Source organism: Rhinatrema bivittatum, chromosome 11, assembly GCF_901001135.1.
Source record: "Rhinatrema bivittatum chromosome 11, aRhiBiv1.1, whole genome shotgun sequence".
Lineage (NCBI taxonomy): Eukaryota > Metazoa > Chordata > Amphibia > Gymnophiona > Rhinatrematidae > Rhinatrema > Rhinatrema bivittatum.
The window spans coordinates 95,334,271-95,353,007 of NC_042625.1; the positions used below are offsets into that span (position 1 = coordinate 95,334,271).

The following is an 18,737-nucleotide window of genomic DNA, read 5'->3' on the forward strand; positions in this document are numbered from 1 at the left end:
TACTATCCCCAATCACCTCCACTTAAAAACAGAGGGTTCTCAACTGCGGTGCTCATAGGACTACAAACACTGGGCCTTGTGTTCAGGATCTCGGTAATGAACATTCATCTGATAGATTTGCCAGCTAAGATTTCGATTTTGGTTACTGTGAATCCCAGGCCTCGGAAGCGCAGGGCTGAGACCCCGGGATTAGGGAGCAGACGGAGCACCATACAAGCAAGCCAGGATGCAAGCGCAGCTCCCCTCCCCGGTTATCCGGGCGCCTTTTTCTGCCGCACCAGAAAGTGCCTTGGGTTCAGAAGCAGTACGGATTTTTCCCATTTACATCCACGTGGGGGGGGGGGAAAAGAGCTGAATACATTTGTCCTTCGGAGGGGGCGGCCGCAGCCCACCCTCAGGCTCCGGAAGCCGGAACCTGGAATCTGGGTATAATGTGCAGCAAGCGTAGACCATGAGGACTGGGTGAAGGGGGGGGGTCGCCCATGTCCTGCGTGCGGGCCATCTTTTATTCTTTTTGGAAGCAAAACACCTCAAAAGGAAGAGGAACAAGAAGTTGCGTTAAACCCTCACATCCCGAGGGGGACGCCACTCGCGCTTCTTCGCGCTTTAGGCGCCACCTACCGTCTCCAGTCGCTGGCCGCACCACTACTCCTCGCCTCTGCGACGCCCGCCGGGACTTGTAGTGTCTTCCGCCATCGGCTCCATGTTTCCCAGAGGCTGAGGAGGCGGCCGGTAACTACAGCTCCCGAAGCGCCCCGCGCTGAGGAATCCCAGGCGCCCGCGCGCTTCGGCGCACATGCGCAGCGGGTGGTGTTGGGTCCGGCAGCCCGCCTCGCTGGTGAGGGGCAGAGGAGCCGCGGCTCCGGGGGACTGGAAGCGTCGGCCGAGGGGCGCGATAGGCGGGCGACATGTCGAGGCAAAGCAATCGCGGCACCGAGAGCAAGAAAATGGTAACGTCCTCAGGGTCGCCGGCGGTGGCCGCAGGAAGGCCTGGCGCAGCCTGGAGGCCGGGCCAGTAATTTGGGTTTCGGCTCTCTGTCCCTGCTTTCCCTTCCTCCCCAGCCCCCGCGAAAAGCAAGGCCTAAGAAAGCGAGCGGGGGCTCGGGCCGTGGTGCGCGTTCATCCGCTGAGCTTGCATGCGTCCGGCCAAAGTCTAATGCTTGCGCCCGGGCCAACTGACCTGTGTGTGGCCCTTGGGGGCCGGACTTGAGAGCCCTTGGCCTAAAGTGTAGCCTGCAGCTTCAGTAGTCCTATTGGACCTGGAGAAACCTGCAGACTTGATCATTCGTTTGAGCCAACCTAAGGACTGAGTTGTTTAGGAAACAGCTCAAGACTTGGTTGTTTGCTAAAGTTTATTTGTAAGACTTTATTTCTTTAAGCTCATTTTATTCTGATACATGTATTTGTTTATTTTTTCTTCATTACTATTTTTTTACATTGACTTGATTTTGTTTTCTGTATATTTTATCTTGTTTTCAATGTTGTTTCTTTTTATTGCAGTATAACTTTTATTTTCATGTTTATTGTACATTCAACTGATTTGTATTTGTTATACTATATCTCATTTTAGTTCCTATTTTATTGTACATTGCATAAGTTTACTGTAAGAATTGTGATTCATTAAGTCAATAAACTATACTAAATTATTTGAAGATGATAAAATAAATGAGCTTTTGAGCCCCAGATGGCCCTTCACATTTAGTAAACTCGATAGATGATAAAGAAAGCCCATGTACTACAAGAATTACAAGTTATTCTTATGTTGGTCCTAAAGTATGAGAGGCATCTTTAGGGGTGTGCATTACCATATAAAGTACTTGAGCCCATTTTTAAGCTTGTGAAAATTGTTGTAGAGTCTTTTTGCACAATACCCCTCTTTGAGATCACTTTCCATATGGGAAATTAGGGAGCTTGTATAATTGAGATCTAATTAGTTTTTTGGGCTATGTAATAAAGAAAAAGTGAAATTCCTGCTCTCTATTCAAGGCTGGGTTTAAAATGTTGCGCCCATAAGCAGGACCAAAAGAGAGTCTGAGTGCCCCAACCTTCAAATAAGCAGGAATTGGCTCCTCTTTGGTCTGGGTATTTAGCAGGGATGTGCACTTGTTTCTTCCATTTTGGCGGGTACACGTACCTTACTGACTTTCTAGTACATGTAAAAAAAAATGGATATGATGCGCATAGCTCAGTATAAAAATACACGCATAGTCTCCATTTTTCACATGTACTATAATATTGGCGAGGTACGCACATACCCACTGAAACGGAAGAAATGAATGCACATCCCCAGCATTTAGTGCTTTCAGTTTTGGTGCCCTAGGCAATCGTCTGTTTTATGTATGCCTAAATCCCGGCCTGCTGTCGTTGAGATATTTAGTAATACCTGTATTTTAAAGTAATTTTTGGCAGTCCTGTCAATGTATAAAAATTGTGTATATCCTTGAAATATGATTGAAGGTAGAGCAGTTTCTTAAGAGCACAAGACATGGCCCATAGTATTTGAACTTGTCCTCTAAACAGAGCCTGCAAGGAAGGTTGAAATGCATACATTCTTCCAACCAGTATTCAGTTTGGCATGTAACGTATATAGCTAGGCGCTTAAAATGTACAATGGAGGTGACACTTCCATAAGCCAAACAGGGCCTGTAATTTTCCTATTTTGTGCCTAAAATAATGACAACAATTGCTAAAGGCCCGATCCACAGAGAAATGTTTAACCGTAAAGTATGTGGGCTCAATTTCTTGCCCCAGAGCACTTTCAGACTGTCTCTCTACTAGAGTGTAAAGTGTCTAGTTCATTATCTTATTCCATCATTTTTCCAACATAAGTCATAGCTGTTTATAAAAACATAACATAATACAAAAGTACATAATAAATTATAACCTGAAATAAAATAGTATTAAATAGCACTTTAAAAATGAAGGGTTTATGTTCTTGTATTCGTCCCCTTTCAGTAAATCCAAGCTTGATTTATCCGAAGCCAAGCTCCTTTCTTGTCTCTTGTGCTTTCAGTTCTAGTTTGTGCACACTTGCTGTTTTGTATGTGGTGTTCAGTGCCTCTCACTTAATTCTGGTGTCTTTTTCCCTTCTGCCTGCCTGCTGCTCTCATTCTGTAGTATTGGTATTTGCCATTCATTTCACCTTCTGCATCTATGCATCTCATGGTAGGTGATAGGCTTCTTACTCTGTCTGAGAATTAGTTTTTCACCATATTTCTAAATATTGTAAAATGAATTCCACCCAAGACATTTTGTGGTCTGAGTTACAAATTGACATGTCAGATAAAATTGAAAAGGTTATCTACCTTGCAGTGTGTGAAAAAATAACTTTTGTTGCAGTTTGTGTGGGCTTTAGATCAGGGATTGTTTATGTGAGAAAGTATGATGATTAAAGGAGAGAGAAGATGGTTAAACCATCTACAGAATCGCTTTTATTTCATAGCTGACGATTCCTCTAACATGACGATTCTCTCTGTATGATGGAGATGTATAACATCATGAGTGGTGTGATGCAGTTATTTACCCTTTCAGGTAGTAGGGATGTGCATTCGTTACATGCGTTTTGGCGGGACCCGCGTACCTTGCGGACTTCATAGCACCCGGGTAAAAAGGGATAGGAGGCGTGTATTTTTAAGAGTTATGCGCATACTGCCCTCTTTTTTTTTTTTTTTGCGTGTATTATAAAGTCTGCGAGGTACGCATGTAACGAATGCACATCCCTGTCAGATATTGCTAGGACTTAGGGGCCCACTTTATGAAGATTTAAAACAAATGGAAGAAAGTATTTTTCCACTCCATGCACAAACTAGCAGTGCAGTTTGTTCCCAGAGGATATGGTTAAGGCATCTAGCATAGCTGGGTTTAAAAGGGGTTTGGAGGCTTTCCTAGAAGAAAAGTTCTTAATTTGATTATTAACCTGCTAGCGCGGGGAAAAGCCACCGCTTTTCCATGGGAGCGAGCAACCAGGAATTGCATCTGCTCTTTGGAATCTGCTGAGTATTTGTGACCCTGATTGGCCACTGTAGGAGACGGGATGCTGAGCTTGATGGACCTTAGGTCGGAAGCAGCATGGCACACTTTACTTTCCTGTTTGTAAAAGGAAATCTGCCCTTACTTGCTCCCTTCATCTTATTTCTGATATATTATTCCAGGCGTGGGTAACCTAAATGACCTGATTAAAGCAGCACACTAGTTCAGCTTGGCTTTGTGGTCTGCTGCAGCACTCTTAAGAATATGATGATAGCTGACTGAGAATCATTAATGTACAATCAGGCCGATACAGTACAGTGCCCTCCGGCGGAGAGCACTGTTAACCCGCGTTTGGACACGCGTTTTCGACGCACTAGCTTTACCCCTTATTCAGTGAGGGGTAATAGTGCGTCGAAAACGCGCGTCCAACCCCCCTGAAACTAATAGCGCCCGCAACATGCAAATGCATGTTGATGGCCCTATTAGGTATTCCTGCACCATACAGAAAGTAAAATGTGCAGCCAAGCCGCACATTTTACTTTAAGAAATCAGCGCCTACCCAAAGGTAGGCGTTAATTTCTCCGGACACCGGGAAAGTGCACAGAAAAGCAGTAAAAACTGCTTTTCTATGCACCCTCCGTCTTAATATCATGGCAATGTTAAGTCAGAGGTCCCAAAAGTTAAAAATAATTAAAAAAAAAAAAAAAATGTAAAACCGGCCCGTGGCTCGCGGGTTGAAAACCGGATGCTCAATTTTGCTGGCGTCTGGTTTCCGAACCCGTGGCTGTCAGTGGGTTTGAGAACCGATGCCGGCAAAATTGTGCGTCAGCTGTCAAACTCACTGACAGCCGTCGCGCTAGGGACGCCTCTTTTTACCGCGGGCCCTCATTTGCATGTGGGCCGATACTAAATCTCCCACGACTTTTACTTTATCGGCCCGAATGAGTGTGTCAGAATTTTATGAAGGCTAGCATTAAAAGCTGGAGACTAAACTTTTAGTTTAGATTTATCTTTTATAAGAGGGACAGGAGGGTTTTGTGATCAGGCTGTAGTAGTTTGTGAGATGGTAGAAGTCTGAAACACACAAACTAAAATCACTGCAGAAGGTACTCTGTACTCTGTGTCTAGCTTGGATTAGAAACCTGCATTAAGTTTGTCATTTTTCATCTGTGCTGCGGAAGACCTTTTATACCAGAAGCATTTTGCAGACTGCAAACAATCTTACAGCTATTTCAGAGCTTTCTGTGCATTTAATAGCAAATTCTTTTCACTTCTGCCTAGAATTCCGAGCTGTTCACACTGACCTACGGCGCTCTGGTCACCCAACTGTGCAGAGATTATGAGAATGACGAGGACGTAAATAAACAGCTGGACAAGATGTAAGCAGGAGGGTTTTTTTGTTTGTTTCTGTTGTGTGCAATGGCATGTGAATTCAGATGTCAGGATATATAACACAATGTTTTGATAACGCCACAGCTAAAATTACTTAAAACTCTTTTGACTAAGAATGCATAGCATGAACATTTGTGTGACAAATGTTAAAATACTGCTTACAGGGAATACACTTTATAAGATATTTAGCACAATGCGTAATCTTATTTACAATGCATAGATATTTCAGAAAAGAGCAATCTGCCTTGACGTATGCAGGGTAGGAGGAAATGCTTAGTGTAAGGGGATTAGGCAGGAGGAGACGGGGCATTGTTGGTGTCGCAGTGCAGGAAGACAGCAGCGCATTGTGCCTGGGTGAGGGAGACAGTACATTTATTTATTTATTTAAAGTTTTTTTATATACCGACATTCATCAATGATATCACATCGGATCACAGTGTAACGCAAAACAGGCGCCTGGGGTGGCGCTTTACATCGAACAAATATAACATAGAACAAAAATAACATGTTAACAAGAAAGTAATTGAGGGGGGGGGAGATATAAAGGGGAGTATAGCATTAAATTATTATTATTTCTATCCCACAACATAACATACATGTTATGTTGTGGGATAGGAGTGGTCAGGTGACTTGCGTAGGACCAGCGGTTTGATGAACAGAGATGGTATTGGACACAGTGGGGGCACAGGGCAAAAATTAAGTGTCATGTGCCCTGTGACATCGTTCAGCTTAGAAGTAGAGCCCCAGGTATTTGCTACCTCTCCCCCCCCCCCCCCCCCCCCCAGAACTGGCCTTGATGGAAGAAGTGAGTGGATGAAGGGACCAGGGATATTGAAAGTGTGTTACTGGGAAGTTCCAGGGGTGCATCAGGCAGAATTTCACACAGTGGCTAAGGGCTCTGAAACATCTAAATTGTGCTTCATTTTTCAAGTCTGTTATTGTCATTGCAGGGGCTATAACATAGGCGTTCGATTAATAGAAGATTTTTTGGCTCGGTCAAATGTAGGAAGGTGCCATGATTTCCGGGAAACTGCTGACGTCATTGCTAAGGTAATTATACAGCCAGAGGTTTGCCTGCGTTCTCTTTTCTTGCTAGATCCTATAATGCCTCCTCTGTTACAGATGTGTGCTCGGGGCAGAGCTAAGGCTCTGCCACTGCTGAGTGAGAGCAAAAAGGCACTTGAAAGTTTCTGCTGGACCAGGTTCATAGGAAACTAATTTTCAGTTCTCCAGTCCTCACTCTCCTTCATTTGAACAGCAGCGCAGCAAAGTTGATGATGGTTATTCACTAATCTTCCTCCTGGTGTATGTACAAACAGGTGGCGTTTAAGATGTATCTGGGAGTAACTCCCAACATCACAAACTGGAGCCCTGCAGGGGACGAATTCTCCATGATTCTGGAAAATAACCCTCTGGTGGACTTTGTGGAGCTTCCGGATAACCATTCATCGCTCATTTACTCTAACCTCTTATGTGGGGTGCTGCGGGGTGCTCTGGAAATGGTAAGACTTGACATTTTGCCTTTTTTTTTTTTTTTTAAGTTGATAGTCAGCAGTGGGGATGGAAACATTTCCTGATCCTGCTTCTGGGCAGCAGGTCTGTTGCCCATATTCTATAGTGCTGTGTGTTTCTTTAAAATGTATTATAACTGTTATCTGCCTTGAACACCTTGGAAATGGTGTAATAAATAAACGTGTCCCCTCCAGTGATGGGACATGTTATAAAGAGGAGAGCTCTCTGACCATATCTGCTCTATTTACTTTTGTTTCCCTCTGATCTCTTTCAATGCACTTAAAACAGTGACTGAATCTTAACATCAGGTTGCTTTTAATGGAAACATTTATTTTCCTGACATCTGTACATAGTGACTTAATAAATGCCAGCAGAAAAAGGGCGAGTGACGCATCAAGCCTGCCAAATTCTCCTGTCCACACTGCTGGGGATACACCCCCAGTTGCCAGCCATAGTATGTGACTCAGCCACCTGCAGGATCGCAGCTCACCTAGCATAGTCTGTTTCCTCTTCCTACCTGGTTCTCCTTCGCTTAGGTAGATGAGCATGCAGGATCCCCCTGCTGCACTTCATCTTTCTCATTTCTCTTCTACGAATGTCATTTTTTAAAAAGTTAACAGTTTGAGCTTCTGAAATTTAGAGAGTTAACTAAGCAATAAGGCTGAAGGCAGCTGCATGACCTGCCTTCTCTCCCCAGGGCATGCAGTCAAAATATGCCAAAATGTGGGGCAGATACAGGAACCGTACGGCCAGCTGGAAAGTGCTGAAGTGAGCCGTAGCCCGACAGCTAAAATTAAACTGCTAATGCACTAATCATTAAGGCTTTAATTACCAGTTAACTGTTCAGTAGTTTTAACCACAATGTAGTAATGTAAATATCCAGCAATACTAACGTGATTGTTGCCCAAACGTCTGGTCTCCTGCCAGACAAACCTGGCTATGTTTGCAGCTGTACTTCTGCTAGGACTTCTAGTTATTACAGTACTTGCAGCCTGCCAGACAGACCCAGCAGCGAGCTGATCTGGTCATGTGGCTGCCTGTGTTTCTAACATTTAATATTGACCATTTTGCTACTTGTTCTGGCAGCCTCAATGCTGATTGTTAAATCAGTCTAGCACAACCCCATAAAAACCCAAACGTATGCCACTAGGTCACACTTTTCCCTGTCTCTTTGCTTTTAGCAACTTTGAAGTGGCAAAAAGTGGAATATAAATAAAATAATAATAAATAGGACTCCTTTGTGCGTATCTCAAGCCCTCTTAAATCCCATTACTGTTTATCCTCCACCACCTTTTCCATGAAAATATATCTCCTGACAGTGCTGCTCACAGTCTTCCAGCTCAGAGTCCCCTTGAGTGGGTATTTCAGGTATTTGAATGCCTCTCCTCTCCTCCAGGGTAGGCACGTCTAGATTTCCAAGTCTCAGCTCATAGGGCTTCTAATGCAGACCCTTTCTCTGTAAAGCCTTCAGAACTGGGCACAATACTCCCGGGGACTCTCTAATGACCTGTACAGCTCGAGAAGCATCTCTTTCTTTGCACCCTAGCATCGGCCTCCTCCTTGTACTGTTTCCCTAACTTGAAGTCCTTGGATGTAATCGCCCCAAGGTGCATCGTTCTTTTGGATTTCTGTACCCACAATGCAGTTGTCCAAGCTTTCTTAATTCACTTCTCGTTCCATTTCCTTCCGCATGCATGTGCACCGGTGTTTCTGAACGAGGCCTACACCTACCCAAGACTGTCACATTGAATGTGCAAGAGAGAGATTTGCATCCATTGGAGATCTCTTGCATATATTAACTGAGGGTTTGGGGAAACACTGATGTGTGCACTTATGTTGTGGATCTTTGTATCATCCATTAAAAAAAAACCCTCAATTTTTCCTGCTAATCCCTCCACACTTTCATTCTCAAAGATGTTGAACAGGACCAGCCCTCTTCTTTGCCTTCTTTCCTTCAACATAATCCTTTGCTTTTCTTTCAAACTTTGACATAAGTTCTTCTCTATTGCACCTCTGCCATTTTCTCCCCTATTTCCCTCCCCCTTTCCCTAAGATCATTTTCCTGTAACCTAACCCTCAGCCTCTCTCTTATTCAGTTGACACTTCCCTCTCTAGCACGTCCTATGCCTTAGTCTGCACTCGTTTGTTATCGCTGCACTCTTTCATTCTTTTTCCTAGGCTCAGTGCTATGCATTTAACATTCTCTAGGATGTGCAGAATACGCTTCACTCTGCTGCTGTTATATAATATCTGATGTACTTCCATTAGATTAGTTTCTTATGATTACTTCCCCTATGGTATTTAGACTTCTTTACTTTGTCATTACTCTATGACGTTAATCTCTCCTTAGTGCTATTAAGTTAAATTCTTATTAAGTTAAATCTATTGTAAAGCGTTGTCACTACTCTATAAAGTTAAATTATTCAATTGTAAAGTACTGCTGCTACCCGTTAATTTCTTAGCACTGTTGCTAAACATTGATGATTGTGAACCGTTGTGATGTTACTAAACGAATGTCGGTATATAAAGCTGCAAATAAATAAAATAAAATAAATTTACCACTATGTTCTGAACTCCTACCCCTCAACCAGCGTCTAATCCACCCCCAGGCTGTATTTATGAGCCTCCTATGTAGGACAGTTTGATGATAAATACTTTCTCATGGCCTATTGTGTTCTTTTTGTAAGACAGACATGAGTTAAATGCCTGGGAAGATACTGGAATCGGTGCAGCAAGTATCTGTGGGTTTCTTGTGATTTCATGAAAACTTAGGGGCGATCGGGGAATTCATGACGGAAAGATTCCATGGAGTCTGCTGATTGGGGCGTCACGGCCTGGTGCTCGTGAGAAGAAGCCACGTTAATCCTCTTATCTCCCGTTCCAGGTGCAGATGGCTGTTGATGTGAAGTTTATTCAGGACACGTTAAAAGGGGACAGTGTAACGGAGATCAGAATGCGTTTTATCCGAAGGATTGAGGATAACCTTCCTGCAGGCGAGGAGTGACCCTGTGGTGCCACCTGCAGGGCGAGATGCCTTCCAGTTCCGGCCCCCCTCCCCTGTAATTTAAGATTTGTACAACCTGCTGACTGTTTATTTAAGATGTTATTCTTCTTACATAAAATGATATTTGTAAAGGATTCCGAATGCTTCTCGCAGGAATAACATGAACAGCTCCCATTTTCACATTTTCTTGGAGACATTACATTCTGTCCTTTGTTTATTTCAAAGACAAAAGTTGAGTTGTGGCAAAACCCAAGTGCTTTCGATTGTTAATGGGCAGTGCATCCTGCCCAAATGACAGACAATGACTGAGCAGCAGGAGCAGAGGAAATGGGACCTTCCCCCCTTCTCATTATTCAGTGCGGAGCAGAGCCCAGGAAAGTTAAATGTGGTTTTCTGCTTTGCACACGTTGGGTAGCATCTAAAGAGGGATCTGACTTTCTCCTGCAGTTTCTTACATTTTGTTTGATCAGATCCTAAATCATACTCTGCTCCATTTCCTAGCGTGTAGCAGGTGGACTCGGGACCAATGGGTATAGTGTGCTCCTGATAGCAGTTGGAGACGGATCAGATATCAATCTGACGTCAGCCCCAGTACATATACCCTGCAGGAAGTGCAGCTCTTCAGTATTTTCCGTCTCCATAGCAGTTTGGGACTCTATCCATGCTCCATTTCAGGAAGAGCTCCTGTGGGTCCCCAGTGCTGTCCTCAAGAGCCTCCATCAGGTCTAGTTTTAAAATATCCACCAAGGGTAGTTAAGTTTGGTTTAAAAACCAGCTTGCTTTTGTAATCTGTGAAAAATCAGACATTGAGGGAGGTGCAGGTGTCGAGGGCCGGATTTGGAGCCAGTGAGGCAGAGAGGGTTAGTGCTGGCTGCCTGCTTTTTGATGAAGTCATTATGTACAAGTGCTGTTTCGGTGTAGTCATTCCTGTTATTGGCAGCAGCATAGCTGAGTCGTTTCGAGGGACACAATAGTTCTCAGCCTGTTTCCTTTCCTGGTAGTCAGCTACACACATCTGTTTCTGGAACTCGGTTGTCTAATTTACTGCATGAGAACAATTAGTACCAAATAATGCTCTTTCTCTTCCTGTACCTTAAAGTCATGTTTGTTTCCTCCTGCTGTCTGTACACGTTGGGTTAGGGCTAGCACAAGTGCTATGGAGATATTACAGGAGCTCTCCAACCCACGCTGCTTCCTTCTGCTGGTGAGCACGTCTAAGGCCCCTGCTTCTATGGCTGTGAAAGCTCACGGGCATCAGCGGCCTTGGCTAAGCCTGATTTTTGGCCAATTAAACATAGAGCAAAGAGCATTAAGTGTCTGTACCATTTTCATGATGTTTATAAGTACCCTACGTTGAAGGGGATTTGATGTTTATTGCGCTATGGTTAATAAAAATGTAAATATAAAAAAAAAAAAAAAACAAAACCATAGAGCAAAGAACTTAAGTTTTCTTCAGTACCAGCATGACTACTGCACCTGGCCCCAGTCCTTCACCGGGCACTGACGCGCTGCAGTGATGGGAGTTTTAATGCAGTGAGCTCACCCCGTAAGCCCAGAAAGGAGAAGTAGCAGAGAGCAAACATCCGCAGGTAATTTAGGAAGCAGACAGACACGTTTTCTGTGTACCTAAGACTCTACTCATATTTGCAGCTTGAGCTAACACATTGTCTTTTGTAAGGATTACGTTGTTATTGGCTCTTTTCTTATCTATAAGTTGCTTGTAATGTTGGGGAGAATATTAAAGTATCTGACTCTTCTGTTTTGTAAGAGAAAATCCTATTGAACAGGTGTGAACTTCCATCAGGGGCATGGCAGGGTGCTGATTGCTGTGGCTCCTTTGCCCAGGGAAGTTGTAGCCAGTTGCTGCTGCTGCATGGATAATATAGTAAGAGCCGCTTTGGCATCGTCCTTTAGAGCTCGTTACCTTCAGAGACCTGGTGCTTCAGCAGCCGGCTGTGCCTGCCACCAATTAGACTTATTGCTCCCATGAAGCAGTGTCTCACTGTCCTTTGAAAGAATTCGAGTGCCACACCTTCTAGGTAAGTAGGGAAAAAAATATTGGGTGGTGGTTTTTTTTTGTTTTTTTTTTTTAATATTCCCCGAATTTTTGGTGAGTACAACTAGCAGCACTATTGGTCCTGCCTGGTCTACCCATTATCTTTTCCTCTTGCAATACCAGAGACTTTATTAGATCGCTGGCTTTTCTTTTCTCTCATCTCGACTTATCCAAGGTCGCCTTGAATTCTCTGCCGAGAGGCTGTTCCATGCACCTACCACCCTCTCTGTGAAGAAATATTTCCTTAGTAGAGAACAGCTAGAGGCCTAAGCAGTTCTCTGCTTGCTGGCAGTGGCAGTATCTGCCTTCTTTTTGGCCACACGTTCACTGTGCCCCTGGATGCTGTTTTCATGCAGTATTTGTGTGGTAATTGGGCTTGCTTTTTTTTCCCCTCAAAATACAGGCTTTGGCAAAATCTGTAAGCAAGGTGCAGCTAACATTGACTGTTGCACTGTTTATGCAGCTAGGGATTTTGTTTGCAGGTATCTCTCTTTATACTTTATCTAGTTAGAAGACTAATGCTCTGCAATCTCAAAACTTTTTATACAATATCATCGTTAAATAATTGTCACATTAATCCCCTAAAAAGTATCACATCTTACGGAGAATATAGTTATTTTCCAGGGCTAGTACAGCTACTAAAAAATCTGCACTGTAAATAGTGAAGGTTGGTTCGCCATGAAAGGAACCATGAAGCAAATGGTGAAAGCCTAGCAGGCTTAGTTAATGATCGTCTTGCACTGGAATTCTCTACCTACTGTTGACATTTGTGTTTTCCTGTTAAATAAATGCACACGCACACACAAACATGCTTTTCTAAAGCTGTTCTCTTTTTTTTAAGCGCTGGAGTAAAGATGTTTTCTTGGTGACACCTAAAAACATTTTTCAGATTGTGAATGCCCACTGCAAGCTGACATGAAATAGAATTCTACTATAGTAATAATTTCTGATTGCGGCAGAGCCTTATTTTGTATTAGCGAGCATTCAGTTCTAGTGATCAGAATAGGATCCGCACAAACTGGTGTGTCAGGATTCCTCCCATATTATAAAATCAAGGCACCTAGTTGATTGTTGTCCTTGTTTTGTCTGCATGTCAGATGACCTCATCATGGGAAACTGATTCAGGATGAACTTGGGCTCTCTTGCAGGCCTGCAAGAGCTGTATAAGTTCTGTGGTGCAACGTGACCTTGTGTATCTTGTTCGGTGCTGTTTGCCCCATCTCAGAAAGCTATAGCAGAACTAGAAAAAGTCCTGCGAAGGATGACAAAAATGAGAAGGGATGGAATGGCTCCCCTATGAGGAAAGGCTAAACCGGTTCTGCTTTGCAAGACAGCTGAGAGGGGATATGATAGAGGTTTATAAACTAGAGTACAGTGCAACAGATAAATAGGAGACGTTATTTACTCTTTCAGATAGTACAAGGACTAGGGGACTCTCCGTGAAACTAACAGAAGATTTAAAACAGTTGGAGAAAGTATTTTTTCAGTTGGTTCTCAAGCTATGGCTTTTGTTGTTGGAGGATGTAGAAAAGCCATCACTTATCCCTGGGTGTGAGCAATGAGAAATGGATCTACTCTCTGGGATCTTCAAGGTACTTGCTAGAGAGTGGGTTTGCTATGGTTGGAGACAGGGTGCTGGGCTCAATGGACCCTTGGTCTGACCTAGTCTAGCACTTCTTATGTGATAAGACAGTGATTCCCAAACCTATATCTGATCCCTAGCCAGTTAGGTTTGCAGGATCTTCACAAGAAATATGCATGTGTGTGGTACTCTGTGAAGATCCTGAAAACCTGACAGGGTTTTCGGAGAGGGGGTGCTAAGAACAATTTTGGGAATCATCAGGGTAGAGGCTGTGTGTAAGTTTGTGGGATGTAAGGGTGGGAAGCTGCATATACATTTTAACAGAAATGGAGAGTATTCGCCAATTAGAACCAGAGTGGCTGCAGCTAATGGCTTCTGTTTAAGGTTGCCAAGTCATTCAGACCAATCCAGAGTTGGGTTTTTTGTTTACCCATTGCATGCATGCACTTATAGTTCTGATTTCCCTAAGAAAAATAGTAACTACGTTTCTCTGCAAGTCATGCAGCAAAACCAGGACTGGATCAGCTTCTCTAGGCTTTGCCCTGTGACCTGGTGACAACCCTTCTTGTACCCTAACCCAGGGGTGCTCAAATCGCTCCTATGGGCCCCCACCCTCCCAAGCCTGTCGGTTTTTCAGGATATCTCTACTAAATATGCATGAGAAATATTTGCATACGCTACATTTAGAACTGGTTTGAGCACCCCAACCCTTCTGGAGGCACACCCAACCAGTTGGGTTTTCAGGATGTCCATAATGAATATGTATGAGATACATTTGCATACACTGAACTCCCAGGGTATGCAGATTCATTTCATGCATATTCACTGTAGCAATCTTAAAATCCCAACTGGCTGGGTGTGCCTCCAGAGGATTGGGAAACACAGCCCTAACCCAGGGTTTCTCCAACCCCACAGCCTTTCCACAATGAATATGCATGAGATAGATTTGCATATATTGAGTCTAGGTTAATGTTTATTATAATATGATAACCCTCAAATCCTGTCCAAGGTATGCAAATGAATGGGATTGTTTACATCTCATACTCATTGCCCATATCTTGGGGGGGAAAAAAATCTGACTTTGGGTATTGAAGACCAAATTTAAGTTAAATTGGTTGCAACTACTTATCTCCTGTTCCAAAAACAGCTCAGTCGGGCTGGTACAATACAGTGCACTCAGCATTAAGGGGATTAGCACATTCAACCTCCGGCATAGCTTATTAATATGTAAATTCATGTTGATGAGGCTATTAGCTATTACTTCCCGATACAAAAAAAAGAAGTGCACCTGCTTCATACAGTTTGACCCTCAGAAATGAATGTCTGCCCAAGGCAGGTGTTAAGATTTGAAGAGCCCCTAAAGGTGAAAGAAAAGCAGAAAATACTAGAGATGTGAATCGGAACCAGAATCGGATCCGATTTCAGTTCCGATTCACATCTCTAGAAAATACAGCTTTTCTGTAGTTCCTCTGACTTAATATCGTGGCCACATTAAGTCGGAGAAACCGGAAAAAGGAGTTAGGAAAATAAAACCAGTTTGCAGGCGGTCAGCTTTGGAAAAGGGGGGCTTGTGAAATTGAGCGTCTGTTTTCCTAACCTGCTGACGGCCACCTCACTACCGAGGAGGCGCTAGGGGTGCATAATTTCCCCTAGTGCCTCCTTTTTACCGAGGCAGCCCAGAGAAGTGGATTAGCCTGTGTTAAGGGAGCAGGCACTCAATTATTGGCGCCCCTTTAACTCGCACCGACATAGCATCGGCCTGTGGCAGCAGCTGGAGGCGGTGGTGGACACCCGTTTATTCTGAAGATCTGTACTGCAGAAAGGGCTGACCCGATAGCAAAGCTTTCCCTGCCTCTGGGCAGAAGTTGGGTGTATCAGGCGTGAGCACCAAAATATATGCGCCTGGCTGCTTGCACTCTTGGTGGGTATGAAAGGGGTCCCTGATGCATGCTCGCTGTCTGGAAAAGTTCCAAGCATTATCCATAACGAAGATAAAGCGATTCGGCCAAGCCAGTATGGTTCCCAGTGTGCAGGTCTCACTGGGAAAAAAAATTATTTCTCAGTCTACTTTAATCCAATAAAAATAGTTTTAAGAATATCCATCCTTTTGTTGTGGAGCCTACATCCCAAACAGCGAGGTTTCCAACATTGCTGTTTATGTTTCTAGCTCAAGTTCTGGATTGCACTCTAAAGCTAGTGCGACAAATGGAAACCTCATTAGTCTTGTTTTGGATGTGGAAGAGAGAAAAAAATACTAGCTTTTAGAAACAATTTCCTCCATTTAGTTATATTGTATACTAAGAAAAAAAACTTCATAGCATGTTACCTTGAGAGCTTGATTAGTAATTTTATAGCGAGAGCCTGCATTTCCTTCCTAGTTTGTAAATCTCTGCTGTCTGCCATCAGCATCTGTATACGCTACTTCCTTCTGCCCGTTTGTGTCTCCTCACTGTGAATCGTTTTGCTAGATGTAATGTCCCAAATCTTGCCCACGGCAGCAGCAATGCAGTATTTCATGCTACAACATTCTGAAGCAGCCGCAGAAGTCTTGAAACTGGGAAATGCAAATTATGAGAGGCAGGGAATGAGGGGATTTAGCTAATCTGAAATCAACAGCTGTAGCATTTTTATAGGGCATGATCTGGCTCGTTGGAGCTCGAGCTCGCATCTATAAAGGCTAGGGCTGATGAAAATGACTATGCCATGGTCTAGCTCTCTGGTCCTTAAAAATGTGCGCACAAACACAACATTTTTATTAGCATTATCTCTTTTAAGTACGTGTTTATATTTTTCATCACATGTTTCAGTTTTAACTTGCCTATTTTTGAGTAGATGATTGTATTAATGCGTTCAGCACTATTGGGCTTTGAATTGATTCATGCAGAGAGGAAGATAACTAAGCAGGCTGGATGTGGCCAGATGATCCTTAACCGATGGTATTTACTTGGGGGCTAGAAATCCCATTTATAATGGCAAAGCGTGTAGTGAGGGGGTGTACACCATCGTCTGCCAGGCCAGAAAGACGAGGAAGACCAGGAAATGCTAATAGAAATTAGGACAGCTACTGATTTAGGCTATTCCGCAATTAATGGGGGCTTACAATTATCCCAGTACTGAATAGGTAAACATCTCATCGGGACGGGGGAGGGTAATGTTTCTTGATACCAGAAATGACTGCTTCATGGAGCAGGTGGTCCAGAAACTGAGGAGAGGAGGGACTCTCTAGTTCTCACTGGCATGAGAGGTAATGGTGGTGGGGCCGCTTGGCAATAGTGATCATAATGTAAAATTTAACATAATCACTGAAGGGATGCATTTCATATTAAAAAGGGAGACTATGATAAAATGAGCAAGTTAGAAAACAACTAAAAAGGGAGGCTGCAAAGGTTAAAAGTTGGCAGGAGCCATGGTCATTGTTTAAAAATACCATACTGGCAGCCCAGATGAGATGTATTCCATACATTCAAAAAGGAAGCAATGTATGTTGAAACCTCACTTGGTACACAATTGAACTATGGAATTTGTTGCCAGAGGATGTGGTGAAAGCAGTTAGTGAACTGGGGTCAAAAAAAGATTTGGACAAGTTCCTGGAGGAAATAGACTTGGCAAAGTCACTGATTGTTCCTTGTTATGAGCGAGGATTGGGTCTGTTCTTTAGGATCCTACCAGGAACTGGGGAGCTGGATTGGCCGCTGTTACAGGATGCTGGACTTGATGGACCTTTGGTCTGACCTAGCGTGACATTTCTTATGTTCTGTTAACAGATGGCATTACATGAATGTTACATACAAGCTTAGGAGATGTTGATCTTGCAACCCAAATGAAATGTGTCGAAATGGCGCATAGAAAACCTGAAGTCCTAGCACGAGCCCAACGTGATCGAGTTAATAACAAACTCCAACATTTTGAACCCTGCAAAGGAGTTTCAGCAGAGCCAAAATGTGCACAGATCTGGAAGGCTTGAATATGGAATTGACTGCAGAGTACCTGTTTATAAAAAAAAAAAAATCAGCACCTCACATGTTACTTTTATGCCTTCTAGACGTCTTGGTACTGAGTGAGGGACTTTCTTTGTTCTGGAAGTTTCAATCAGAGAGAGCCACAGAACTGTTTCATCCCACAGGTTGTCTTTTATTGATGGAACGGCAATACAATCAAGGACCATAGTAAAGTTCTGAAGAGCTTTGAGTGACAGTGCACCTATGGTGATAAACATTTACAAAACTACTCGATCAGAAAGGAAAACAATTGAAGCAAACAAAGCCCAGAATGTGTGAGTTGATATGTATATATGTAGATTATATAAATGCTTTAACAAGTTGTATTTTGTAATGCAGTTTTCATAGTAAAAAATTGTCATATTTAGATCCACCACACTGCCCTGGTGATGACCACTTTTAACTGAAGCCATAACAAAGGGAAAAAAAAAAGAATGAAGCTGAAGCTCATTTCCTTGGTTCTCTTTCTCTGGTGCATAGTTTGCCTCTATGTGTGCAACACCTAGTATGACAGTAACTTTGAACAGACTACATAATAGCAACAGAGCTCTGAGTGCTGGTCATCCCTTCCACAAAAAGAGGGTTTTGAAATGGAAATCTACGCAAGATTCCTTGTCTGGTTATGAGAGAGGAAGGAAACAGGATGGAGAATAATAACAGGACAAATTTGAATGGGATTTTCCCTGGTAACCAAGCAGATACCTGGGTGCATTCCCCTCAGACAGAAATTCAGGTTGCCAACGCTACAGTTGCATTAGATCTTCAACTGTGGAAGTGAAGCACCTGTCCTGGGACTGATAGAAGGGGGTAACTTCCTTTCGTAACAGCTGTTGGTCCCATTGAAATGTGGGATTTATGCATGAACATGACGTCTACCCCCCCCCCCCCCCCCCCCCCAGCAGAATTCTGATTTGCTGCAAGAGAGAGCACAGAATGCACTTTGGCTGTTATTTGCCCACCAGTTTCCAGTTCTCACATAATCTCAATATTGAAACCATAGCTGCAGTCGGCACCACGGCACATGTAATAATTCAAGAGTTGGCTGTACATTGGTTGTCATGATATATTGTGTTGTAAAAGACCTGTAGCTTGCCTTCTGTATCATTTAGAAAGGGTTATTCAGTCAATAAAATTTGAGGATGAAGATGCGAGACTGGTTGAAAAAGAAAATCTCATGTTTTGATGCTTGGTCCCCCATCCTTCCTGAAATTACAGGCATCTGTG

General features: G+C 43.3%; 1 protein-coding gene across 2 annotated transcripts; it reads left to right on the top strand.

Annotated features, from left to right (window-relative positions):
• The first annotated feature begins 560 nt into the window (after positions 1 to 560).
• Positions 561 to 11,634, top strand: TRAPPC3 (trafficking protein particle complex 3). Of its 2 annotated transcripts, XM_029571829.1 has the most exons (6): positions 561 to 950; positions 3,118 to 3,165; positions 5,251 to 5,348; positions 6,312 to 6,411; positions 6,681 to 6,863; positions 9,758 to 11,634. In XM_029571829.1, exons 1-6 carry the CDS (start codon positions 909 to 911, stop codon positions 9,875 to 9,877), a joined length of 591 nt encoding a protein of 196 aa, XP_029427689.1. In that variant the 5' UTR covers positions 561 to 908; the 3' UTR covers positions 9,878 to 11,634. The 2 variants fall into 2 exon arrangements, with proteins under 2 accessions (XP_029427689.1, XP_029427690.1); XM_029571830.1 differs by lacking the exon at positions 3,118 to 3,165 and having other exon boundaries at positions 764 to 950.
• Positions 11,635 to 18,737: the final 7,103 nt, after the last annotated feature.